The 27789-nt window shown below is 40.7% G+C and overlaps 1 protein-coding gene across 6 annotated transcripts in view; it reads left to right on the top strand.

Annotated features, from left to right (window-relative positions):
• ANXA11 (annexin A11) overlaps positions 1-27789 on the top strand; it is a 74987-nt gene that overhangs the window by 38258 nt on the left and 8940 nt on the right. For 3 of the 6 annotated variants that reach the window (XM_064513806.1, XM_064513805.1, XM_064513802.1), the window contains 6 exons: positions 22279-22339; positions 23566-23678; positions 25163-25564; positions 26071-26158; positions 26548-26642; positions 27104-27217. In XM_064513806.1, the coding sequence (XP_064369876.1) occupies positions 22288-22339; positions 23566-23678; positions 25163-25564; positions 26071-26158; positions 26548-26642; positions 27104-27217 (864 nt within the window). In that variant the 5' untranslated portion in view covers positions 22279-22287. Of the gene's footprint in view, positions 1-5768; positions 5964-21142; positions 21197-22278; positions 22340-23565; positions 23679-25162; positions 25565-26070; positions 26159-26547; positions 26643-27103; positions 27218-27789 lie in introns of those variants that run through there. The other 3 variants (XM_064513803.1, XM_064513801.1, XM_064513800.1) reach the window with 3 other exon arrangements.

Below are 27789 nucleotides of genomic sequence, written 5' to 3'. Positions count from 1 at the left end.
TAATGGAAATAAAATACTGAAAAATGGAAACAGAAAAAGGAAGGAAAGGAAGAAAACAGCACCTGTGAAATCAGGGGTGTGGATACTGTATAGCTACTAGATTAACACAGTAGTTTCCATCACTCAGTCCTGGATTGCATACTGTTACGGCATGAACTCACAGTGGAAAGATATGAGGTTGGAACTAAAGACTGCAACGGGCATTAGGAAAATGCAGTGCTTGCAGGAAATGCTTCTGTGGTTTTGCGGGTTAGAATATCTTCCTTTGAACTCGTATTGAATCAATACAAGCGTAATGTCAGAAAGCAATATGACCATGCTTGAGATAATACGAAGACTCTCACATATCCTGATACCAAGGATTCTAGGCCTTATTTGCTACTGTCTTACCCTGACTGTGGTACTGTTGTCCATACACATTTGGTATGAAATGCTAATGCAGAACGACTGTTGTTAACATTCACAATTTTCAATGTAAGAATAAGAGTAAACATCTGTTCAAAGTACATGGGCAGAGAAGGTTTGGGGGTTCTATTCTTGCTAAATACCAGTCTAGGTATTACAACGTACTTGTTAGTAGCCTACCTGTAATTTTAACTGGAGAAAATATACTTGAATTTTCTTCTCTGTTTCAGCATGGCTTCTGTGGCTGGCTTAGGAACTGTGTGCTGCAATGCTTCCACTTCCAGACTGGTTTTAGGTTTCTAACTGAGCTTGTTGAAAGACAGTTTTAAAAGGCACAGCACTAAAAGAAAACCAAACTAAGTCTTTATAAAAGCAAACATGCATATATAAAAAAAAAAGAATATAAATTACATCTCTATCAACCTGATATACTGCATGTTCTACCATTCTTTTCTTCCTCTTGTAAGCTCTCAGGGACAATTGCTGTCAGTTACATTCTGCTCTACCGCTGTAGTTAAGTTGTGACACAATACTTACTTTACCAGTTAGTTGTTTTAATGTCCTTTTGCGACAAAATGTGTTACAAAGATACTGAAGAGACTTCCAGTCAGAACTCCTGAGACTCTTAAATTTACCGTCGTGACAAGGATTCATAATGCTGCTAAGCTGATCTAACAGGGATCAGGGAAAGCATGGCTGGAAGCAAAGGCTGGAATAGAGAGAGTGGCCCTGTCCCTTCCTGGCAAGAACTATACTGGCATGTCTCTGTGAGAGTTTCAGATGCCATGCTGCTGAGAGGGATCAGAAGTGGGCCTTATGCAGAGTTCCTGTTAATGTCTCTCTTCATTTTAATAAACTCTAAGGAAAGCAATAATTTAATGTGCAAGTTACTTCCAATTCTGTGACTTAGTAACTGGCATGCCCTCCTTTTGAAAATGGTTTCTATACTTTATGTAATTGTATATTTTTATACATCTGGAGTGGACAAATATTGACACTTTTCAGATTTACAATTTGTCACTTGTTTGAACAGACCACCTATAGGGTACTAAATGGAATTTAAAGAAAGAAATAGTAGGTTATGGAATTACAGAAACAGGTTGCCAGAGCCAGATCTTCATCCTTGCATAAAACACAAGAGGATGACATATTAGTATTTTTTAAGCCATTTTATGTCCCAAATGTTCACTTGAGTGAATTATGACTATATACTTGTATTTATTCATAGGAAAAGTAACACAATAATATACCAAAACAGTTGATGTCTGTTATATTATTTTCATGCTCCGCTTCTTTATGATGAATCTATCAAAAGCATGACCCATGCTTATCACAGCACATTGGCATCCTGTTTAATATTTCGGAAACTGATATATCTATGCCATGTAATTCCTTCATGCATGCATCTAAAATACATGATCCACATGTTACCATTATCATTTCTTCTGTATTTGTTTTCGTTATTCTCACTGTCTTGGATTTTTGGCCAGGAATGTGTGAAACTCAGTGGTTTTAATTACTTTTGTCAGGTTGAACAAAGCATGTGCCAAGGCTCACTAGCTCTGCCTCTCTTCCCCAAAAAGGCAAGGACATTGCTGTCATCTATTTTCTTCTTCAAGAATGGAGACATGGGTGCTCCTCTCTCAATATCAGGGATCCCTTTCCCCTCTGGAAATGTGAGAGAAGCAGAGCAGGTAAGAACCCTGGCAGCCAGGGAATATGTGGTTGAGTGAATAGTGAAGCCTTATTCATGTTTTCCTATTGTTAACAAAATTTTTGCCGTTGTGGTTCTTTGTTGCCTCACAGGCAGTTTTGGAATTAAGACTCCATTAAGATATCTATGGAAGATAGAGCTATTATTTTGGGATGTGTAGATACCCAAGCAAACTGGACTATATCACGTACACGTGGATCCCTTTTGAGGGTTTTTATTTGTATGTTTTCAAAACTAGAAAAACTAAATATAAACTCAGATTTTGATGTAATAGTATGAATCCTTTAGAGGCACATGCACTGGAAAGTAAAGGTTTTGATTTCTTCCTGCCCCCAGTTTCAGCAGAATCTCTTCTTCTGTTTTAAGGTCTTCAGTCATCAAAACTCTACTGAGCTCTAACAAAATTGTAAGTATTTTCACAGATACTTCTGCAAATTTTTACCTTGTATCAAAATCCACTGAGGTCATCTGAGAGACTTCACAGGACTCAGGCCTGAATCCATGTTTCATGTGGCTCTCATAACCATTCCCCTTATTTTACTGACAATGAAAGAAACTCACCATAACAGTTTATAAATTGTTTCAAATAAAAGAAAAAAAAAGCTCTAATGTGTTTCATCTAATTATAGACATGTTTTTTACAGAAAATTATCCCTTAATGGTGTTGTGATGTAACTTGATGATTTTTTACTGATATAATATGCTACCAGAGCTACTGCATTGTATCTTTTTATTTTGCTGAGAAGAATATTTGCTGCCTATAACAGCTTTTGCAGGAAGAGGGATTTGTATCAGCCAGAGCTCCCAAGGAGCCTGGACTCAGAGGTTATCATTCCTGTGGAAAAATTTCCAGAAGTGAAATATATTAAGCACACAAATGCCTCACTCCCTGTCTGAAAACGGCAGCTAGTGAAGTTTCCATACAATGGTTTCCTTGTCAGAAAAATATTCCATGCGCTGCCATAGCTACCCCAGTTTTCTGTTTATGGTCAAAAGTGTGTGACTGACAGGTGGTTAAATAGAGGGATTCATAGAAGTGAGCCAAACCTGAATGTTAGGAACATGGCAGTTGACTTCAAAGTGAACATGACCAGGCCTGGAATAAGTACAGGGCTGGTTGCAGTGGTACAAGCTTCCTCACACACCCATTCCAACATATCTCAGTGCTGCCAGCCTGGGTGTGATACTCAAAGGGCTTTTCTATATAAGAAAATAACAGTACTGAAGTTACAGAAATACGTTTTCTTCCAACTCCCGAATGAAGAAATGACCCTGTGTAGAGGTTAGTTTGTCCTCATCTGTTGGAGCAGCTGCTCCTCTGAATGGCTTCTAACCTGTTTCAGTCAAAATGACTCTGGTTAACAAAAATCTCCTGTTTAAGCTAATGTGGCCCCTTTTGGCTGGTGCAAGTTAGGAGAGTAACTCCCAAGAGTAGCTCTGCCAGCATATGGAGAGTACGGTGATTCCTGGCCTTCTTTGAATGTGAGCTACTCTGTGGTCACTTCTTAATTTGCCCAGCTGTTTGCATAGTGAATGTCCCACTACGCTCTGTGCCTCAAAACCTGCCCTGATGTTTAGTTTTGCATAATAATCATGTGTGTCTTTATCAGTTAAGCTTGAGTTCAGTTGGGAATGAATTTATGCTAAACTCCAATAAGCCACCCTCAAATTGTTTTAATACATGTACATTTGCTTTTGAACTAATTTAAATTTAGCTTTCACCCATGGGCACAGCCTTGACCTCTGTGAGCACTCAGTTCTCAGTCAGGGTGCCAGTTAGGATTTTGATGAGGAAAAAAATATTTTTCTTCTTTAATTCCATCACAGCTTTTGTATTTCAATGACTGGACATGATGCTATGTTGAAGCTATATGGAGGACAGAAACCCAGCCCCTCTGCTGAAAAGTGTTGATGGGTGGACAGGGACAAGAGCACAGAGCTGCAATGCAGCATTGCTGTGGCTGGCATCCTAGTTTATAGGCTGGAGGAAAGGGGCTGTCACAACCATACTACTAAAGATAATCCGTGGCAAAATGTCATGTAAGAGTGGACTCTGCAGTCCTTCTGATCTGACTTTCTTCTTTTTTTTATCAGCTTTATAGCCCAAAAGGGAAGTTCTGCTATGTAAATGCTTTGCCTGTAGCTCCTGCCCACACAACCAGAACATGTGCTTTCAGAACCATGAACACATGCATCAAAATTAGTTTTGCTGTAAATGAAGTAGCCTGTTATAGCACATACATATAAGGGAACTCAGTGTTGAAAAGGAGGTTCTGAGACTGTTGCTAAAAATCCCAAATGCAAAGAAGAGTTCATTCCCCCCTCCCCCGCCAAATTGTATAACACTGTTTCAGTGAGCAATGTTATTTAGATGACTGTCTTGGCAAAAGAAATGTAACTGGAAAATGCTAGTCCTCTTTATTTTTCATCTTTATTATTTTGGTTTGTCTCTCTAAATGGTTCCATGTGAACCATCTCACTCATCTTTAAAGAATGCATGTAGAAAAAAGATGTCTACTGAAGCACTAATCTAGAAGTAACTGCTTGTGCTAGACAAGGTTAATGTTGAAAAATCTCCATTCTCTAAAATTCTTGTAGTCTAAAATTAGTAGGATTACTTTGTAAGTGTTCCCTAGGATAAGAAAAAGCACAACAGTCTAGCTTCCAGTGTGATGCAGAAATCCGTAAGTCACAGTCCTGCATCAGCTGGGAAACCATGGCATGCACTCCTGATGGGAGAGAGGTGAAGGTTTTCATAGCGCAAAGGGATCCAGGAAGGTTTTCAGATACTTTTAGACTCTGAGGTCTTTCAGATATTCAGCTAATGTACAGGTAAATAGTTTATTGAAATAGCTAGTGAAATTTCAAATTCATCTTAATGAATGTAATGATGTAATTCATCTTAAAGTATCTTTTACCATTTTTTTAGGAGGCTGGATACTGGTTGTGTTTAAAGAGCTAAGAAGCAGATGAACTTAATGTTATAGTGTCTTCTGAGACTGCTGGAGACAGACAGGCTACCTATGTTTTCTGAAATATCTTAAGAATTCCTGACTAAGGAAGTCAGGTTTTGGTTCTGAATCAGATGTTATACTCAACACTTAAGGCCTTAGACCTGACTCGGAGCGTAGTTTCCTCCATCTCCATTTTGCAGCCTCGGCATCACACGAGTAGCCCTGCAGGCTGCGATGTAACGCGAGGGAAGCCTCGGCCGCCCGTGCAACCGGTGGCCTTAGTCAGCGTTTGCTCTTTAATGAAAGGGACTTTGATTGGAAACTGCCGTTTTGTGGAACTCACCAGCCTCAGCTTGTGCCGAGGCTCCACAGAGTTTTTCACATAATAAATACCACGCTGGTGTTTCAAAACTAAAAACCTTTTAAAATTTGCAAGGAACGTTGAAACTGCCCATGGCCTTCGCTGCCTTTCCTGGTCAGCGAGGAAGTGCTTGAGCAGCAACCGTGAAAACCTGAGAAACGGGGCTTTCCAGGGCGTAGCTGAAGGTTTTTATCACCACCCAGCGCAACCTTCCCGGCTGTCTGCTGCCCTGGGGGCCACAAGCGCCGCGCAGGGACGCCGAACTGAAGCGACGGCAGCTGCGCTGCGCCCGGCCGCGCCCTTCCGCCGGCGGGGCGGGGCGGGGAGCAGCTGCCGCGGCGGGCGCGCGGGGCGCCTCGGCCCCGGCGGTCGTGTTTTCCTCCGCGGCCGCTTCCCCGCCCCCGAGCGCTGCAGCCGGTGGCGGAAGGAGCCGCGGCAGCCCCGCCTCCTTCGCCTCCTGCCGCCGCCGTCTCGCAGCGCGCTCGAGCTGCGCGGAAGGGCGGTCGCCGCGCGGACCCGCGGTAGGACGGTACGCTGCGGCGCGCGACGGGGCGGTGCGGCCAGTGAGGGCAGCGGGGCGCCCCGGGCGCGGGGTCGGGCGGTGGCCGGGCCGCTGTCCTCGCCGGGTCCGCGCCCGCCGCTCCGGGCCGGGGCCTCCTTGTCCGGGGCCGGCGGCGGGCGGGCTCCCCCGGGGACCGCCGGGGGGTGGCTGCTCCGCGCCTGCTGGTCTGGGCTGAGGGCGGGAGTCCGCGCCGCTGGCGGGGGCAGCGACGGGCGCGTTAAACGTGCGGTGAAGCCCGCCCTGAGGCGTGCGTGGGGCTGTGCAGGAGCGGGGAGCCCCGGGGTGCGCGCGGGAGTCCAAGGCGTCAGGAGGGGCTGGCTGTAGGTGAGCTGCGAGAGCCTGCCGGCTGCTTCTGCAGTGCTGCTGGATGGAGGTCTTCAGAGAGCTGTCGGTGATTTTCAGGCAAAGGAGATGGTTTCACAGGAAAGTCTCTCTCTCTCTTTTTTCTTTCTTTTCTTTTCTTTTTTGTTCTTGCAGTTGCTATTAAGTATTTTGCATGTATCCTCGATTTATTTTGAAGTTTCAGTTTTGACTTGTATAACAAGAATGAACTATAAGATGGCAGTTCTATCAGAACAGTTATACTGTGCTTTTCATTACTGAACATCCCTTTCTGCAAACTGCTTGTAACATAGTTTATATTTCCTTACATTATATATTCCTAAACTGTACTTAAAGTCTTAGACTAGAATTTAGTCTTAACTATTTTAAAAAAAATAGCTTAACGATCTGGAAGAAAAAAAAGTTCTTACCTGTTCCCCTCCTGTTTCTGGAGAAGAAGGGCTGGGCAGTAGTGAATGTTTTGTCTTGGGATAGTTTTTTCCGGTCTACTAGATTAACTGGAAATCCTTTGAAGTCTTTTCCTGATAAAGATGAACAGTGAAGGAACAAATCTGGTACTGAATGGACCACTGAAAGCAGTTCAGCAAAAAAAGGAAGACAGCTGTGTTGATGCAGAGCCACTGAGGTGAAAGTGTTGAAAGAAAAGAGATTGACAGGGAAAGATGCTGGTACAATGTATTTTAATGGAAGAGCTGATTACTGTGGGTTTGGTTTGGTTTTGCACCTGTCTCGAAGGCTGGCTGCGGCAGCAGACTGTGGGGTTCATATAGTGTTTCCTGTTGGATGAGTCCGTTGTCTGCTGGAGCACGTAAGGTAACCTCAGAGAAACCGTGCCACAAAAAACAGTCTTAGCAGGTTGTTGCTGTAGAGTTGAGCGCATGAATGCTTAGCTATTTCCCAAGAGCTACTTCTGTAATTTCCTGTCTCTAGAGCTGTTGTAAGAGTCATGTGGACCACTCTCCTCCCACTCGTGTAGCAGATAGCTTACACTGGGCACTTGCTTCCAGTCCTACCTGTGGCCTAGTCCCCCTGGTAGTTTTGTTGGTTTTCCCCTTCCTGAAACTGTTTCTATATCTACTTTCATGACTCTTTCTCTCCACCACTTAAAACAAAGTGCTGTATACAATAGAGGACCTGCAGAGATTCAGCAAGATTTTTAAAGGGCCTACTGCAGTTAAGTCTGTGGCTACAATGATACTTGTGTACCTTTCTCTTTGTTTGACCTCAGTATGAGGTCAGGAGTGAAAATACCTTTGTGAATCTAGGCTTAACATTTCTAGAGCAGTCATCCCGCTCACTCAGGTGCAACATCTCTTCCTTAGCTTGTACTGTGGAGTCTCCAGAAGTTTTGAATTGCCGCCCTGGAAATTCTGTGAAATGTCAAAAGTCACTGAAAGATATAGTGAAACCATATTGGGATGGAGATAAGTTAGGGAGGTGTTTGTGTACTTAATACAGTATATAAAGGAAAAAACATTGTGAAGACTGTAGTATTGGAGAGAAGCTTGAAACTGGAACTTGAATTGTTATCATAATGTTTCAGTTTTTGTGTACTGCAGTGTAGGTGGTTCCCTTTCAGTTGTTGCCAAAACAACTGTTGCCAGCTGTTTGGAAGCAGGTTTATCTGTGCTATCAAGAGTACTTTTAAAACTCTCAAATTTAGAATGGGAGAAGGCACAATCCAATGTCAAACTTGGTGGCCTGAGAATCCCCTGAGACAGTTTACAGCAGTTTCTGCAGCTCTGGTTTCGTGCTAACTTTGACAGCAGTGGAGGCTGAGGGAGCCCCAGTCTCCCCTTCTGATTCCTGTGACGCAGCCTGCCTCTCCTTGGGCTCGGACAGTGCTGCTGTACAGGGAGTGGGACTAACCTGGTGCGCAGGGACGGTTCTTGCTTACAGCACAGTCTCACAGCTGGGAGGAGCGTGCACTGGCATGTAGGCAGAAATAAGCTGGTAAGGCAGAAACTTCTTAATCTGTCTTTACTATATCATCCAGCGCCTGAAACAGCAATCTTTTAGACGCTCACCAGTGGATTGCTCAGTCTAAAACATCATGCTGATATTTGGTGCCAGATTTGAATAACCCCAAGTTAGCCTAAAGAGAACTGGGGAAAAACTTGAACTGCCTTGGACTAAAACACACAGGTTTTAATCAATAGTTTATTCAGAAAATGTATGAATGCCTTCACACTTCTCATTTTGAACAGTTCCTGGAAGAAGGTGGGTCATTCTGTCAGTCTCTCTCTCTCTCTCTCTCTCTCTCTCTCTCTCTCTCTCTTTTTTTTTTTTCCTTTTAAGTAATTAAAGGTGAACCTCACTCTTGTGATTGTAACTTTTACCTCTGGCGGCATGGGTGAATGTTTTGTCCTCAGCCTGACCAACACAGGTTTTACTGTATCTTTGCATATTATGTAAATGCTGAATTTCCTTCCAGCAGTTAACCGAGCTGGAAAGAATGCAGTACATCAGGGTGTAGATAAGTCAAAGGGCAACAGTAAATATTTGCAGTGTGCTTCTCCTGTTTATGCTTTCTATTTGTTCCAGATTTTATCAGAATTTAATGTAAAATTTTTAGAGGAAGTCAGATCATGGGTAGTGCAAGCTCAGAATCATTTATGCTTGGAGTGGGGACTTACTGTTGCCTTTCTAAAGGACAATTTCATTAAGTGCTTGTGATGACCAGGCAATGGATCTTGACTAAACTAAGCAGCTGGGATTTTTCTGTGTTTGTGTGAAATTGTATCCATACTGCTCAGCTATTACAGATGCTGATTCTGCACCAGTGCTAATCATTATTTTGTATGAATTTAGACTGAATAGGTTTTTATTATCTGGCGATTTACAAAAATAAAATAAAATCCCACCACCTGAGACTTTATTGTTCAGATGGATAATGCCACTGTGCTGTGTGATCGGTAGCAGTAACTGCAATATCCTCTCTAAGAACAGATGCACAGAGAAATAGAAAAAAGTCCTTCACAGTCTTTTTTTTTTTTTTTTTTTTTTTTTTTAACTCATAGATTGTCTGTTTGAGAAAGACGATACTGGTTTATTTGATAATAGGGAAGGTTAAAAGCTTTTTTGGTTAAGGAGGCTCTCTATTTCAAGAGCCCTTGAAAACAGCAGAAGAGCTCATCCTCTCAGATGAGGTGGGCCTTTGAGCAGAGTATTCAAACCCAGAATGGGTTTACGAAGAGCCCACCGTGATGAGAGGAATGCTTTTGTGAGGGTGTGAGGAGCACTGTCTTCTTCATTCACAGACCCAGTGTTGCGGCACTGCTAGAACCGCACAGATTTTTGTATAGGAAATTGTCTTAAGTGTGTGAAGAATATTTTGTTCCTTCACAGCAGAACATGGTTTTCTTTTGAGGGTATTGGAAAAATGTCACCAATAGGTTCCTCTGTTCTAGCTTTACCTCTGCTTTTGTCCTGAAGAAGCACTGGACTTGAACGTTTCCTTCCTTCCTTCCTTCCTTGAAGTATTTGTTCTGTCATCAGGAGAGCTGGATTGCAGATTCCAACGGGCTTAACAACTTTTAACCAAATTAATTCTGTATTAAAAATCCAAATATGAGCTTTAAATCTTCACGGGAGACCTCTGTTTGTGCTAAACCTTAGAATATCCAGTCAGTCAATATGTAAAGGGAATGATATTTGCTGTGGTTAATTTAGGCATCTAATTCACATTTCTGAAGACATCTGGCATCTCTCTTGATTGAATAGGCATGTTACATTTCTAACTTTGGCATAGCAAGTTACCTCTAAATTAGTTGCTTAAGTTGGCTAAAGTAGATACTGTGAATCCCTTGTTATTGTTTCTAGAGAGAGTAATTTAAAGTTAGAAAATTTGCACTCATTCTGTAAACATTGTGCCTATCTATAGCTTAAATAACTTCTTTTGGCTGCATTTGACAGTGTTTGGAAAACAATTGTTTTTCATTAGCTAGTAGAATTAATGTATCTTACAAACGTTAGGATTTAGGAAAATATATCTATTTTATTTTATTTTTTTTTCAGTAATAAGGTTTAAGCTCCAAAGTTGGTTGATCCTACACAGATGGGTATGATTTGAAGGCCACTGTCTTGCTTTCTGTTGACTGTTAACTGCTTTCTGTTAACTGCTTTCTTTTAACTGTATGTTCACGGTTATTGTGAAATGCCCAGCTCTCTGGTTTAATACACTAAATTGGCTCTTTCCTGCACAAGTCAATTTCTGTAAACAATTCACTGGTCAACTGAAAATTAGCTCTTTACAGTAAGAAGTAAACAAAGCATGTTCCTTTACTCTCACTAATGAGTAATAACCTTGCTAAGTTTCCTGGGCACTTCAGTGTGTGGGGGGTTCAGTGTCTAGAAAGCATAAAAGCAGTCACCTTTAAGAAAAGATCACCTTATTTGCAAACTCCTGTTTACCTGCTTTTCAACTGGGGCCTTCCAAGACTATCAACCCAGTCCAGAGCCCAGGCATTCTTATGTGGTGTAGGCTTTGTGCATACAGTTTTTAACAGTGGTCTCTTGCAGCTCTCCTCAGCATGCCTTTCTTTATAGAGCTCTCTTTAAGAGCTAGATACTATTATTTTGCTTCTCTTGCAGCCTGAGCAACGTAAATGCAAGAAGTATTGGCAGGGGACGTAGTGGAAAACTTCCATCTTCCTTTTGTTTCTGTTGTCTCCCAGGCCTGAGGAATACTGGAGCCCTACGCTTCTGTAGCCGGGGCCGCTCGCTGCTGTGAACTTTAGTCTCGACACAGCAGCAAAAACACAAAGTGGTGGCGTGAAATGAACGCTTAGGTGTTTTTTTTTCTTTTTTTCCTGACAACTGCTTTAGAGTATTGAACATTAAACTTTTGCTTTAATTCTCTTAAGATTTCCCACAAGCAAGCTACTTTGTGAAATACCGTAATTAGTATTTAACTATTCTGACTTAAAAACTGAGGATGCAAAAATTTGTTCTTAATATGTCAGAACTTAAAATAGAATAGTATAAGCCCTTGAGGCATTAGTCAGCTGATAAAATGATTAGGATTATTTATAGCATGATTGTTTATACCAGAAATTATTTTATATGACATCGTAACTACCTCATTCTATTATGAAACAGCTTGTAAACCTATTTTGATGTTTCTTGCTTGTTGTGGTGTAAGGAAAGTGTCTGATGTGCATGTTGTCATATATATTTTGACTGATTGTATTGTAAATATTCCAAATACCTTTTGTAGCATCCTCTTCCAATGTTAACACTTGGGGTGGAGGCAGAGGAGGAGGCCAAAATTAGCTAATTCACTCCTGTGTTATCATTGCGTATGAACATCGAGAGCCTGCGCAGCTCATTTAAGTTCTTTGAAGTTTATTGCCTTGAGTGTATGTTTAGAGACTGATAAGTAAACTCAAGAGATGTGTGGTCTTCCCAGGAAAGCGTGGAGCAGTGTGCCAGGAAAATAAATGTTCAGCCACATAAGGAGAATCTACACAATAATGAAAAGCTACTGGTGACAGACAGGGGCATACCACCTTTTTCTCTCATGTTGTGTGTTATTTGGCCCCCAAAGACAAAGGCCTGTAAAAATACACATGTAACTATGTTTCATTCTGTTCTACTATCTGCTTTTTCTGTGATTCAGTGCTGGTGAATAGCATTACATTGCCATTTCTGGCTGTCCTGGTTCTACAGGCAGGTAGAATATGAGTTTGGTCTGCTTCCATTTGAATTCTGGCCCTCTGTGAAGAATGCGGGTCCTGAGTTGATGACCTATGGCATGACAGATGCCAGCTATCGTGGGATTTCTGCTGATCTTTAAAGAATTTTGTCATGATGTGGCTGAGTTACCTGTTGCACCAAAATTAGCCTTTGTTAACACTAGTAGGCTTCTGAGGTCTCTTCCCCAGCCAATAAAAGCCACCAGTAAAAGGTACAGGTTGTAAGTCAGAAGAGTGAGTCATCTGTGAAATTCCTTGAAGACTAGATGACCTCCAGAAGTCCCTTCCAACCTATTCTATGAAATACAGATTTTTTTTTTGCTGGCTGCAGGTACCTTCAAAGCAATTGTTCCATTGCCTTGGAGAATCTTGTTTTGGTCATGTGTTTTTGTGCATTTCTCTATTGTATGGAGAAGTGTATCCAAGGTGGTTCAAATGACTCTGCAAGTAATGCTTCACAGTATAAAATACTTGAAACAGGCTGGTAAGGCTGTAGCATCGTGGTTTGTGCTTCTGTCACTGAACACTCAGTCGCACGTTTTCTTAATTAATATTTGTACAGCTCAGTTGTGGCTTATGGATTTGTTGAAAATCTGCTCACTCAGTGTCGCTTTTCTGCTCTGCCTTTTTTTGACCAAGGTTTGTCAGTGCTACCTTTCTCTCCTCCTCCCCCTCCCCCCCCCAACTCTGCCTGCCCAAGCAGGTCAAAAAAATGCCAGATTGTCTTCCAAAAAAGTAGTAATATAATAATCTATCAAATTAGTAATACTGTCAGTAATGGCAATGCTTCTTATCCATAATACGAATAGGCAGTTCAAATTCTAGCTTAAACCTCCCTCTCCTTTCCCTTTTTGAGTTTGTTTCTGCTTTGCCATCAATTCATAGCTTTTTAACATCTTTTTGTAGGGAATGAATGATGCATTAGTACTTTTTGAATATGCGTTTTGGATGAAGACCAAAAAAGGTCCCTAAAGAGGAACTATGAAAGCTATGTTCTGTGTGGAAGGTATTTTCTGAATTTGACTGATGTGAACTGAAGTACATTAAACTTCGTTGTAATGGAAGCATATTCTACTATATTATTTTTTCCTACAGTATTTTTCCTACAGAGGAAGCTAGCCAGGGAATCATATACACAGAAGACTTTAGGGAAAATCATACTGCAGGACTTATTACCTATACCAGGTGTAACATTCTTCATCTTGTCAGATAAGGACAAAGTGCATGCTGCAGTCAGTGCATAGGCAAGACAGAAATAAATCCTGCTCAGGCTGGGGTTAAGTAGCAGCTAGCTAGTACAGTGCTGAGTGTGGCTTGTCCTTGTCTTACGAAAGTACAGTGTGGTGGATGCCCCAGCTTATCTGTGGTAAGTATCCACAGTACACTGTACGGTGATAAATTCTGTTGCGCTGATTTCATAATCAGCGATCAGTGTCAGAGCAGGTTCTGCTTTTTGTGCAGAGGAGCTCTGTAATTTATAGCTTTAGGCAGCCTTCAGTACTAGATCCTGGTAGTTAACCTGGAAGAAGAGTAAAGGCCAAGGGTTTAATTTTATTCAGTATTCTGTGGAATAATTAAACAAATGATTTTGAATACATACAGGTCATGATCTTTTTGTTCTTTTTGCCCTCAAATTATTGGAACTTGGCATTTCTGGAGACTAAACACTGAAAAGCATCCATTAAATAAATTTCAAGAATTGACATAAATGTTCTTGCTGAGCTTATTTCTAATGGCACCTTCAAACAGAAGTTTTCTGGTGGCCTTACAATTTTATTCTTTACTTCTGCCACCATTATATAATTTGTATTTTTGGTATAAGTACCTTCAGCTCCAGTCCTTTTCTGCTGTTCCTTACAGGATCTTTTTTTCAAGATTCTTATCGAAAGTACATTACAGATTTATCTCTTACAAACAGATCTCCTACCTTTGCAAAACGAGCAGGAAAGTGCTCAAGTGCCCTAGGGCTTCCGTCGTGCAACGTGAAGTCAGACAGCGATGTCCCCTGCAGTAGTAAAAGCTCAGATGTTTATTTAGAGTTTTAAAGTGTACCTCAAGGGTTAACACTGAGAAGGGGGAGAGGAGCTTGAGCATGTTTTCTGTAGTTTTTTTCAAGGCACTCCCTCTTTCTGCCTTTTTTCTTTTCCCCTCCTCTTATGCATTACCACTTTAATGGCTGAGCAAACAAGGACCTTGCTGTTCATGTATCCTCCCACGCATAGTGTTTGTGTAACTGGGCGGACTTCTGAATCTTATTTCCCTTAGCCTGTGTCATCACTTCACTGTCAGCAGGCAAGTGTCATTCATCACACACACAGTTTTAGTAAGATGCTGTGGGTGGTAGTGGGAGAAGTCAGGCAGGTGGGTACAGAAGACGGAATGGTTGTGGGAATGGCTGGGAAGGTTAGCTTAGAGAGGTAAGTGTTTGGTAAGGTGGGGAAATGGCCCACAGAGACTTGCTGAAGTACGGAAAAGGTGTGATCACAAGTTTCTGAAGGTGAGAAGTTCGTGGTTTTGTGGATCTAGTTTGCCTGGAGTCAAACGGATGTAGGAAAAATTCCACTTGAAAACACTTGAATAACCATAATATTCAAAAGAAGCATGTAGAACATTTTTATGTATAGTGATTTTTTTTTTTAAGTTGAGGGATAATGGCTAGCTTAATTAGCAGTCTCAGTTTTAATTGCTAAAGGTTCCTTTAGTTTCTTTGGAATCAAAAATGAATGTGTCACATGGGATTAAAAGCAAACAAACAAACCCCCGAAGAAAAAGAACTCCCATCACACTGTTCCCTGCTTCTCCCCCCCTCCCCCCCCCCAAATCCCAAACTTGTTTGCCTTAATTTTTAAATGATTCAGATGAAAGCTTGAATAGGAGGACATGTTGGTAATAAATGCATGTAATCTAGTTTTGTATCTAAAGGCTTATTGGGAAAAGCATCTTGTCATTTTTCAAGAGTGTCCTGTTCATTACTATGTTTACACATGAAGTTTTGTTTGTTTTTTTTTTTTTTTAAAGCACTTTGCTGTAATAATTGGAATATCAGAAATGTACACTTTGGGACTAATTTAAGCAGGAGCATTATGCATGCTAGGAATCTGACTGAATCATGTTTTTATTTGTTTGGTTTTGAGTGACTCAGTAATAATTGTTCTTTTTTAGCTTTGCCAGAAGTACCATGACTATGTTTACTCTTTAAAATTGTTTTTCATGTTATATATGCAAGCGTTAGGTCACTTTAAGTAGCAAAGCTGCATTTTACTAGATGGTAAAAATAGCCTTTGCTAAAGAAAGCATCAAAACCAGAATCCGTTGTGTTTTCTCCTGTTCATGTATTTCAAAAGATAATAGCCAGGCAAGCTTTCTTACGGTTATCTGTCTGGTTCAGCTCGCTTTCAGGAGTGAAGTGCTGGGAGAAAAAGACAACAGAGTATCTGAGTCTGTTAAAGCCCTGGAATATGTCAGGTTTTATTACACAAAGTGAGTTAATATGCAGCAAGGATCTCTGTTTTCCCTTCATTTTCTGGATTTGTATGTGGCCTCTTGCCCCTTCCATGTACTCACAACTGCATCATGCTGTTAGGCAGAAGTTGCTATGGTCCGTGCGTGCCCGCTGTTGGGAAGGGGCTGGGGTCGGGGCCCGGCTCTGCCGCCGCTCCGCGGAGGTGTGGTGCGGGGCTGCCTGTGCCGGCTGGCTGATGGCCTCCTGCATCGCGTGCTGCGGGGCGCCTGGCGCAGCCCTGCCACGGCCAGGCGTGCCCGGGGTCGGACTTCGGCAGCACACAGGATTGCCAAGAGGAAAGAAAGAAGCTCTCTGTGCCTTTTCCAGTAGAGGGGGAGAACATGTTTTTTTGCCTTCAACTTTAACCAGAAACGTTAAATAACATTTTGCTTCAAGGCCTCATGAGTTGGGGTTTTAACAGTTCATACATAAATATGTATGTGTGTGTGTAACATGTATCAGTAACAACTGGCATTGCTTTCAGCAATTATTATTCCCTTGGGATAAGAATATTTTGTGAGCGGTATTGGGATGAGTTATATGACCTGAGTTTGAGTCTACCTTATTAAAGTGTTCAGCTTTGTCGTGTTCTGTAAAATTGCTGTGAAATGCGGTGGCTTTTCACAGGTCTCTGGGCTGGAACATTGTCTCTTCAGAGCACTGAAAAAGATCTCGGGTAGCTGCTGCCATATCTTTATGCACTTTACGTTTGTATTTTGCATCGGTGAATATTTACAAGTGAAATCCACTATCTTGCTGAACAGAAAGAATGTGGATTTTTTTCCCCAAGATTTAGCTTCTAGCATTACAAATGGACATAAGTTCAATCTTAACGTAGGATATGCATCAGGCACTCCCAGAAAAATCAGTTGCATCTGCCTGATGACATTTTTGTGTAGGGTTTGAGCTCCCTTGTGTATATTGCACAATATTTATGTCTTGTATTGCAGACTTGATGTTCTATGTTTTATGCGCTAAAATGAAATAGAGTTCAGACCCTTAGAGAAGGGCTTATATAACCAAAAGCTTCTTGGCCTAATAAAGGGTACTACTTTTCACAACAAACTCTTTCCTCTCTTAAGTAGAAGAGTGGTTCTTTTATGGATAGTGCTGTTGTTTTGAACTTTTAAGAGTCCAATCTAGAACCTGCTTAAACATTGCAAAAAGGATAATTACAATAACATTGGCACAGAAGTGATAATTCTCTTTTGCTTTCTGTACTGAAGTATTATTTCATATTGTTAGGAATGCTTTGACATCTATATTTTTTTTCTTAGGAGATGTTAGCCATCCAGGAATATTATTAAGGGAAATGAAGCAAACTGTTGTTTTGATTTTTTTTTTTTAATTTTATTTTTAAGGTCTGCTATAAGGTGGAAAACAGTAGAAAATTTGGAAAAAATGCTTTCTCTGTTTGCTATTAAATATATTACATTGTCGTGTCACTTCTTAATCAAAATTTAGATTAGGTGGGATTATATACTGGATAAAGGGCAGAAAACTTGGCAACTTTGACTCATGGAGTTTCCCTCAAATCCTGCCAGCTGGTCAGAACTAGATTTGTTCATGGTGTGGGATTTGAATTTAAATCTCCTGTAATTTCCATGTTGCATTCAGTGGATGTGGAACATATGTGATGTTTTCCCCTGTTCCTTGCATGTCTTGCTGTGTCCTACCAAAGACTGGGATGGAGCTGTGTGTTTTGAAGGCTGTTACTGGTGTCCTGAAGGTAGTGATAGTGCTTGTAAACTAGGTGGTGAAGGTGAAGCAAGGCAGTGATCTTAGGGAATGATTAATGGAAAAATCTGAGCTGGAGACTGCCGCTATGGCAACCCTTTAACAAATAAGCTTAATTACCCTCAATGTGTCAATATATTTGGGAGGAGAGATTTAGCAATACCTGTATGTGCTTCAGCCTAGTCAGGTAGACCTCGCAAATGAGCAAGAACTAACCAAAACAAAATGACCTGGGTAGTGCTGCCTTTCAGCCCCTGCCTCTGTAGAATGTACACACAAAAAATAACAGTAAAACACAAGTGCCTGCTCCAAAGCCCTGGGGAAGGATTTGGGAATAGAGAAGAACCTTTGGACTACTTGAAACTCTTTCCTCTTCCAGATGTTTCCTATTTCTCTTTCCTAGAGAGGTTGAAGGTAGATAGATTTGCAGACAAAGGCTGGAGAGAGGGCTTTCCTTCCTGGCCTCAGAGAAGAAAGATTATTCTGTTGTCATGTGTCTTCCTCAACTAATGGATACCTTTGGCTGCTAAACGTGTAGCTGAATTTGCTCTGAAGATGCCCTAGAGATTAAATGTGATGTAGTTTTATGGGAAGGTGGTTCTGTGCATGAGAATAAGAGCATTTTTCTGGATTGCAGATTGTATTATGTGTGTGGCTTTGGAACATTGATATCTGTGTGCATGTAATCCCAGCAGCATTAAATTAAGTATTACAGTGTAATTTCAGTCTGCTTTCTTTCTCTCCAAGTTCTAGGTAGACCTAGACAAGAAACTTTTCCTCATGGGAAAGATGGATATAGAAAACAGGTTCTGCATACAGGTGAAAAGAGGGGAAATTGATAATAAATGGATCAGACATGCTATTGCTCAGTACCTTAGGGGGCAAAACGGTATGAAGAATTGTTGCTCTTCATTGTAGTGGAGCTGTTTGTTTTTGCTGTGTTTCACTTTTTCTTTTTTTCCAAAAAGTAGTGAAACAGTTAAAAGCACACCAGAGTACAGCAGTTAATCTGTTTTTGCATATCTTACAGTGCAGTAAGATTTCCTTTAAATCAGCTCTTGCATAAAATCTGTACTCTAAATGCTCAAATATTTATTATGTGTCACGATGACATGCTCCAGCTCTTTGTCAAATCTGCAGGTTGCTGTGGAGTTCAGAGAGGCTGTAGGTGCTGGGACACCTTAGGTGGTTCAAGGTGTGGCTGGAGAACTGCAAATGCATCTTAGTTGAAATTACTGTCTTCGGTGAAGATGGAAAATCAGCAAATTACAGGAGGTATCAGTGTTAGAAAGGTGTAGTGAAGGTTCAAGGTGGGGCCTTGCAGGAGCTGGTTATGAGCCTGTGAATACGTGGCCTGTTTTTCAGAAAGGATGTGCTGCAGGAAGGCGGGGCAGAGGCCTGGTAATCCACACTTGCTACGTTCAGCTCCGCAAAGATGCTGTTGGGTTCAGTGCAAATTAAGAGGGTTTTTCATGAACATTGAGGAGGCTTTACTGAGTATTTTACATATCACCCTTACTGACTTTGCTAAATTTAAAGTACAGTGTTGTTTTCTGAATGTGGGAAATTAAGATTAGGAAAATGTCTTCCTTGATTCAGATTTCTGCCAGCTGCATTTGTCTTTCTCTGCAGCTGTGGTCAGGTGTTGAGTAGCAGTAGACATACCAGCAAATGTGATGGCTACCCTGCAGAAGTAACCTATGGTTGACTTGAAAAGGATGTTTGACTTGTACTGTCAAAACATTTGTTTCTTCTAGACCTTGGACTAGACTCAGACCAGTGACTTGGCAGGGAAAAACCTCATTCTCCTAAATCCGTAGTGGATGAGTGCTCTTAAGTTTGTGCTATTTATCCTTTGGAGCCTGATGGTAGAATTATGTGCATATCTGCAAATTCTTTAAATTCCACAACGTAAAGCCCTTACTTTTCCTTGCTAGATCCAAACACCTGTGAAGTGATCTGTGTTGTTCTGTTTCAAGTCTTGCAAGAGCGGCAGAAGGGAATGGAGCTTGCCTGTGCTGCGGTAACTGCCTCCTGCAGACTGGGCTAGGGCTCTGTAGCTGAGCAGCAACCTGGTAGGGTACCTCAGCCTCGTGAGTGTCATCACAGTTAGAGCCGGCTTCTTGTGTGCATGTTGACGCAACTGATCCCTAACCTATAAGCCCTTGCAAGTAGAGAAGGAATGCAGAGGAAACAGTTGTGAAATGAGGAAGGATGTAATACGATTTTTTGCAGCAGCTTAGAAACATGGCAATGATCAGTTTGAAATTAATTTGGTGTGATTGATTTCCATGTATTGATTGTCATGTTTCTGTTGTAATAAAAAAAAATTACACAAAGTAGAAATAACGCTTAGCCACCAGATTCAGATCTTGCTCAGTTTTATCGTGCAAGATTGACTTGGTGGTAGGATCTAAGGTTTCCACAGGGGTACTGTCAAGATCAGTGTGAGATGCAGAATTTTAGAGAGGGCAATTCTTATTATTTATCTGGCCTGTGACTAGTTCAAGCAGTCCTGTCTGGTGATGGTGATTAAAATAGCCTAGAGATAATTTGGTGTCTTTAGGATGTCTTTTTAATGTAGGTAGGTCTTAACGTGGCCCTGTAGAACATCATTTGCTCTCTGTGTTCGTGGTAAAATAAATTCTGGCAACAGCTTTGATATTTAAATTGTTCCAGAACGCTACCACTACAGTAAAAGATCTCATTGGAAACCAAGGCTGAAGAGAATACGAAAAAAAAAGTTTACCATTTTATATAGAATACTCTATGAGTATCTGATACAATGTAAAGAATTTTCTGTGAGCCTTTTTGCTTCAGATATCCAGTTATGAACAGCATAATGTTGGCTAACTTATCCAGTTGTGAGAACAGACTATATGTATATGAGGAGCTAGGCTATGACATTTGTGGATGGCTTTGACTTTCCTGGAGCTTTTTTGAGGTTTAGATGTGGCTGTTCATGATTAACAGCTCGCGGATTTAAAGCCTGATTCTACAAAAACATCAGCAAGTTGCCTCGCCTTGCATCCCGCTTGGTCTCCTCGTGGGAGGCTGGTGAATTGTTAACCACATCACATGCATCGAACGGAGAGAGGGGCTCAATCCCACTGAAGGTGGGGTAATGGTTGCACCGCTGGTGATCCCCACCCCACGCTTGTGTTTGTATGGGGAATGGAGACTCGGGAAATGGCATGAATGAAAGGGCAGTACTTGATTCTGCATGCATAAAAATCATTTTTTTAGTCCATTAAGGAGATCCCTTCTAGATTCATGGTGAAGAAGCTTTTTTCTAATGCTGAGAAGTGTGCGCACGTATTTAGCAAGTGTGCTAGATGCTTTCCCACTGGGGTAGAGGTAAAGCACAGTTATAACGTTTACTCTGTTTTTCTGTCATTTCTCTTAGTTCACTTTCTCTCTCTCTCTCTCTCTCTCTCTCTCTCTCTCTCTCTCTCTCTCTCTCTCTCTCTCTCTCTCTCCCCCTCCCTCCCCCCCCTTTAAATGAGTACATGCAGCATGAAGTCCATACAGGCTTTTTAAATAGGTTGAGTATTTCGTAATCATATTTTCCTTTTTTAAAAAAGTTTTCCCATCCCGCTGTTATGCAAGAGCTGTGCAAGCCAGAAAAGGAAGTTACAATGATTATACAAAAACAACGAACCCCTCCCCTCCACATACACGCTTAATTCCAAAGCACAGCAAAACAAGCCAGATGCAAAAGGCAGTGAATACCCTGAAAAGCAAAGCAATAACTTTACAGCTAATTTGTTGAGAGGCTCCTTACTTCTCAACAGTGGAAGGAAGTAGAATTCAAAAGCAAAAGGTTTTGTTGTTTGGAGTATTTTTCCTTGCAGTTGGTGACGGTTTAACGGAGGCAGGTGAAGATGGGAGTGTGGGCAGCTGTTGGAATTAAACAAATTAAGGTACATGGTTTGGAGTATAGATCACTGTGAATGTAACTTGTAACCAAGCATCTAAAGTGGTTTTCTGTTTCTTACTCCCAGTAACGCTTTACTGAGTCTCTCATCTTTCCTAAGAGATGACAGTATAAGCAACTGTGGTGAGAAACAAACCATCTTCTGGTTAGTGGTCTGCATAGCCCAACACATTCAGTGCTTCAGGGGACAGAAGAGAAAAAAATACTGTTTGCACAGTAGTGTTTAAAAATAGACTGGAGGTTGTTGCTAAAAGTAACCTTGAAAAAGTTGAAGTGAAGATTCATTGGGCACTTTCTTAATTTGGAACAAGCTCCTTGGTTTACTTTTACCATTCTTCCTGATAGTTATTCTGCTTAAAATAAGCCTTTCTGCAGTCTGGAAAATCATTTTAGTATGGTGTATAGCTGTCCTTCCCACTTGACACTCCACTTTTATCTTGGACAGCGGATGACTATGGACTTCTGCGCTGACATGCACTGTCAGCTCTGAGAGATCCAATTTGTTCTAGCGCTTTTACCTTTCTGTAAACCCTTTGCATTTCATAGCAATGCTGTAAGCATAAAATACATCGTTTCAGCTTCTTGGTCTGACCTTGCAGCTGTGAAGACGTTTGCATTTAAATGCCATCCAGCACTTCTCATAAAATTAATCATTTGAAGACGTGATTTGTTTTTCAGCTAACTTTCTGCTCTTGATTAGTAAGACTGGCAGTTCTGTATAGGTTGCAAAAAGGTTGATTCTTTAATAGAGCAATAAAGCCTGTTCAAGTGATACATCCTTAACAATGTAATAGACAGTGAGTGGTAACTAGTAACCAAAATGAGTAAGAAAGGGACAGTCTGATGAATCACTCTACAGCTATTTAGATAATTTGGGCATGTTTATTGATCCAGCAAAAGGAAATGGGAGGAGGTTTCCAGGGGAAAGTCTCTGCGACTTGTGCAGTTTTTGTTGGGCAGAGATGTCAAAAATTTGCGGACAAGCTACTGCAAAAATATTCCCTGTTAATGCTTTACTAACTATCATATAAAATTACAGAAAATAATTGTATCACACGTCTTTTTCAGATCTTTGCAATGAGTTACCCTGGTTATCCCCCAGCGGGTGGATATCCGCCACCAGTCCCAGGTAAGCTGTTTGGATGAAGTAAATGTTAAATTACAGTGATGTTTTTTCAGGAGTGGAAAGGTGAAATGAATGTAAGAATAGGACTCTGGAGGGTTTTCTTGACTCCTTGAAGCTTTCTGTGCTCTCTTAAGTCCCATTTTATCTTGGCCAGGGATTCTTGGTAGTCTGATTTATATAAGATGGCTGCTCCACTCTTTGTCCATGTAAGGTCCATGCACCTAAAGTTAAGCACTAAAACCCAGGAGACAGTCATCATTTTGGCCAAGATCAATAAATGTCAAGGAAGGGTCCTGTCAGTAGTACTGGGTCATGAAAGCAGCTGGTGAGGAAAATGAGTATATTGAAGCAGAGAAATCGGTTGCACAATTTAAGCCTTATATCCCACAAAAAATCAAGGCTTTTATTTGTGACGTTATCCCTAATTCACTGTTCCTAAGCAGACAGCTGTATATGGAAGGAACATGGCTGTTAAAGAGGATGTTGGTTGTGATAATGTAACATTAGTGAAATATGTAACTACTGTTTGTTATCTGAGTGAACTTTTTAGTTGTTGATAATGAAAGCACAGAAAGAAAGGACTGGAGTTGCATGTATTTGGCAAAGCGTGGAGTCACGGAAGCTAACTCGGAAATGGGAAGCAATGTAGCCAGGGTAGCCCAGGATAATAAATCCTATTTCTCAGCAGGGTATTCTAGCTCGGGTAGACTATGCTGACAAAGCTGTACAGCTGTGCACAGCCCTGTTGTGTTGTTACTTGGGCACGTGTAAGTGTACTGTGGTGCGCTCTGTACTAAACTACCAGCCTAATGTGAGTATCCTTTCTGTTGGAATGCTCAGATAATTTTATGTGTTTTAAGACAAACTTTTCTCTAATCAAAATATGATGTTTACAGTATTCACTTGTGAGTGTGAATCTTTGTTAGGGAAACTGGGCAGCGTCTTTCACTGTGATTGATCTAATGGCAGCCTTTTTCAGTCTTCTTCAAATTTATTTATTTTTAATAATAACTCTAAATATATTATAGATTCAGTGATAGCTGCCAGGATTAGGAATATCCAATGAGGCCTCTTCTTATATCACAACTGGACTGCAACTATGCACCTCCTTAATTTTCCTCCTCCTAAACTGCCAGTGTTTAACAGACTTTACATTAGAAATGTAAGTAGTAAGAAATAGATTAAAAATATATGATTTCTTCTCTCAGTACAACTGTGTTTGATTTCAGGTAGCAGTCCTTGGGGGGGTGCCGTTTATCCACCTTCAAATCCACCTCCGATTGGTCTAGAAAATGTGGCTGGCTATGCTAATCAATTCAATCCAAGCTACATGGCCGGGATGGTGAGTTCAATTTCATTTAGTATATTTTACTCTGACTCAACTGCAAGGATGTGTTTCCGTCACTGCAACACAGTAGTTTATTACAAACGTAGTTTGTGTTCTGCATAGGAATATGCAGACTTGAAAAAAAGAAATGACTGTGTAAAGCCAGGCCCTTATGTCCGGTGCTGAGAATTCAATGTCATCTATTGAAGAAAATAGGTACCACAGCTATTCCTTATTTTAGGAAAGCAAACCGCTAGTGAATTTTTTTTTTTTTTTAAGAGCTTACCTTCAAAAGCCGTGGATATAAAAGTAACATAACTTTGCTTTTGCTGTTTTGCTATGTGGAGGAACAGGGGAATGAACCGCTAACACTGAGTATCCATTATTAAAATATTAATGTTGGCAAATGTACTGCAGCTTTTGCTTCTTACCTGGCTTTTGGCCAGTCTGAATAAGGAACTAGGCTGTGAGGTCGATGTAACAATGACTCATACCTAAAAAAAAATACAGGACCAGGCTGTCTTTTATAACCACTAATGTTTAACAGGTGGAGGTTAAAACCTTTTATGTTGATTGAAGAAAATGCAGACATTTCCAGTGTGATTTTTGTCTGTTTGTGGGGTTTTTTGTTTGGTTGGGTTTTTTTGCTTGGAGTAGAAGTGAGTGACATGTCTAACAATTCAGTCTTTAGAAATCTATTATATTATATAAGGAATATACAGTCTCTAAAAAGACACTTGTGTCACAGATGTCTTTCTGAGAATTTAAGTGCAGTGGTTTGGCAGCCAGCAGTCAAAATGACAAAAAATTACCAAGGGTGCACATAGAAATATCTACAGCAATTATTTTGTGAGCATGCTGCGGTCATCAAATGTTGATTCTTCTTGATCTTTTGTACAAGAGGGTCAGAGTGTAAAAATGTGGGAAGATGATATTGCATGTGGAATGGAATATCTACTTTGTGATTTCTGCAGATGCCTTTCCAAATATAGTCCAAGGACTCCTGCTGTTTGTAAACCATTAATGCATTCATCTCCCATATAAAACAGCCAGGAGTTGCTCTGAGTAAATCTCTACTCAAATGATGCTCTGATTAGCGTAAGGCAGCCATGGGCAGAGAAGGAACAAGCGTAGTTTTGTGTTGCTAGGATTAATTGGTGTGATCTTTTTTTAGAACAAGAGGTATGTGGCTGTTGGTAGTTTTCTGGGTGAGTGGAATATAATGCTGGATGCTGTGGTTACGTATGTGACTGTGGATTCTGCTGCTTGATGTATGACAGCTTATGATTACAGTAAAGCAAGAGCCAACTGAATATAGTCTTTCAGATCGATCTTGCTCGTAAAATCTTTTTATTGCAAAGTGCTTTTGCAGATGCAGAGTAACCCATCTGTGGTGCGTGTGGTGGGTTTTTCTTATGCTTGTGCTGTGTTAAGCCTGTTATTGAAACTCAACCCTTCTTATGCCTTACTGTCTCTTGCTTTATTGCCTGTCATTGCAGGCTTCCAACTTGGCAGGGACCTTTGGAGGGACAAATGTACCACAAGGCATATATCCTTCAACACCTGGGGGTTATCCCCCAATCCCTCCAGGTGGCTTTGGGCAACCTCCATCAGGACAGCAGCCCTCTTATGGAGTGTACCCTCCACCTGGAGGAAATCCACCATCAGGAATGCCGGCTTACCCAGGATACCCAGGTGGTCCTGCGCCAGGCCAGCCCATGCCATCTCCAGGTCAGCAGCCTATGGGCTATCCAGGGCAATTGCCAGCAACTTATCCAGGGCAGCAGCCGATGCCGTCACCTGGACAGCAGCCAACGCCAAGTTATCCAGCAGGCCCAGCTGTGAATCCATCTATGCCCTCTTACTCAGGCTCTGCAGTGCCTACAGTCACTCCTGGAGCAGTAAGAGCATTCAGTGTTTTTGAAATGTGACTCTGTGTGTTTTTGTACATTTTTCTCTGTGCATATAAGAGTAACCCAAGCCTGAAATTGAAAACACAGGCATGAGAAGAAGTTTGGAGAGAGAGAGATGGATCTTTTCCAGTAATATAGGCTCACATGGTTTAAAATAAATGCTGTTTTACTGTGTTAACCCAAGAAGAAGGTTTTGAAGTGAATTTGAATTTCATTAAATTTTCCTTCCCTAAAATTAAGTATTTCCATTTGTACATACAGTTTCATTAGACCTTAGTAGGACAGCAGATTTAATACCAGTGAACTTGTTTGACTTTGTATTTTCTCATAATTTGAATACAGAAATGAACAAACTCTTAAAGTTCTGTTCAGTTTCCTTTGTTACATCTCTTAACCACTATTATCGATTTTCTTTTTTTTAATCTTTCCTAAGTAGTAAAATACAATCCTTTTCTGGTTAATACTAATATGCTACTCCACTTTGTATGATTTAGTATGGAAACCGAGGCACGATCACTGATGCACCAGGATTTGACCCTCTGAAGGATGCGGAAGTCTTGAGGAAGGCAATGAAAGGGTTTGGTGAGCAGTCTGTGGATTTACATTTCAAGTTAAAAGTAGAATTGCAACTTTAATTCAGCACTGCTTTTCTCCATTACATATGTACTGGGATATATATACACTGGGATAGTTCACTCATGGTTATTCTTGGTTATCTGAAGAATTATTGGAATTGAATTGAGGCATAAACAGCACTATAAGTTTGATACGTTGTTTGTTTCTATTTTCATTGTGTTTGTGGTTGGGAGTAGGTCTGCAGTTCTGTGGTCATACACAAGAAGGAGATGCAGTAGGTACATTAAAGGCACATGTGTGCTTCAGTTGGGTTTAGCAGAGGTAGGATCAAATTGTAATAGCTGAGTCACCACATGACATGCACATGCTCATTCTGTGTCTATGTACGTATACAGGAACTGATGAGCAGGCGATTATAGATTGTCTTGGAAGTCGTTCAAACAAACAACGGCAGCAGATCATGTTGTCCTTCAAAACAGCTTATGGAAAGGTAAGTGTATTATGAGCACAGAGGGAAGAAGAAATAAGGCCTACGTTCCTTTAAGAGAAGTTGGAAGAGTTGATGTTTGATTTTATAAAAAAAAAAAAAAAAAAAAAAAAAAGTTACCTGTGGGGAAGATGGTTCACAAGTCATAGCCTGTTTAGGGTTATGATTTTACCTACTCTTGACATCCATGCAGTGTTTCAGATGAAATGTATAAAGCTGTTTCTCTTCTAAAGTTACTTTGACCCTTTGGTCTGTGCAATCTATTTGATTCAAACTTAATTATCTGAATATATTTGGTAATTTTGGGGTTTTTTAGCATCATTAAAAGAAAGAGCTTTACTTTGTGGACATATTATTGATATTTACACATAAAGACTTCTAGCTAAACTCCACAATTTTGGTCATCATATTTGTCAATTGTAGACTTGATGCATTTTTTTTTCCTTGTTTTTACTTCTCATCAGGATTTGATCAAGGATCTCAAGTCTGAGCTATCAGGTAACTTTGAAAGGACAATCTTAGCAATGATGAAGACACCTGTTATGTTTGATGCTTATGAAATCAAGGAAGCTATAAAGGTTTGTGTATGAGATTTAAATTTATAAGATGGTGGAGATATTTGAAGTGAAACAATTTTTGGTAGTCATGTAGAAGTTTGACCTTAAATTCCCTCCACTCTTTCCAGATGTTCAACCCACTATACGACTGATCTGTACCCCATTTCTTGGAGACATATGATAGTAAAACTGAGAAATATTATTCTGATAGTTTTTTTTTCTAAAGGTAAAGACTAGTTTATGCATTTGTATTGTAACAAAAATATATTTATAAATACAAAAAAAAGTCAGAAACTAAGTTCTAATACAGTCTGGGCAATTCATTCATTGCATGGTCTTGAGCAAGCCGGTGAGGCAGATCTCTTCCAAGCTGGATACTCTGTGGGCACCTTTGTTTCTGGGTTTTTGCTTTGAGCTGTGATGGCCCTGATTATCAAAGTGCTCAACTTAGTTTCCAGTGCCTTTACACTCCCTGCTCAAAAGTACCTCTGAAAACTAGGTTCATAAAAAATTTTTTCTCAGTTCTCCTGACCTATAAAGTGTATTTTCCTGCTGAGCATTTTCTAAGGTATTATGGAAGTATTGGGTACTGT

Source organism: Dromaius novaehollandiae, chromosome 6 (assembly GCF_036370855.1).
Source record: "Dromaius novaehollandiae isolate bDroNov1 chromosome 6, bDroNov1.hap1, whole genome shotgun sequence".
Classification (NCBI taxonomy): Eukaryota; Metazoa; Chordata; class Aves; order Casuariiformes; family Dromaiidae; genus Dromaius; species Dromaius novaehollandiae.
The sequence above is the reverse complement of the archived record's forward strand: the minus strand, read 5'-3'. Positions and strand labels throughout refer to the sequence as shown.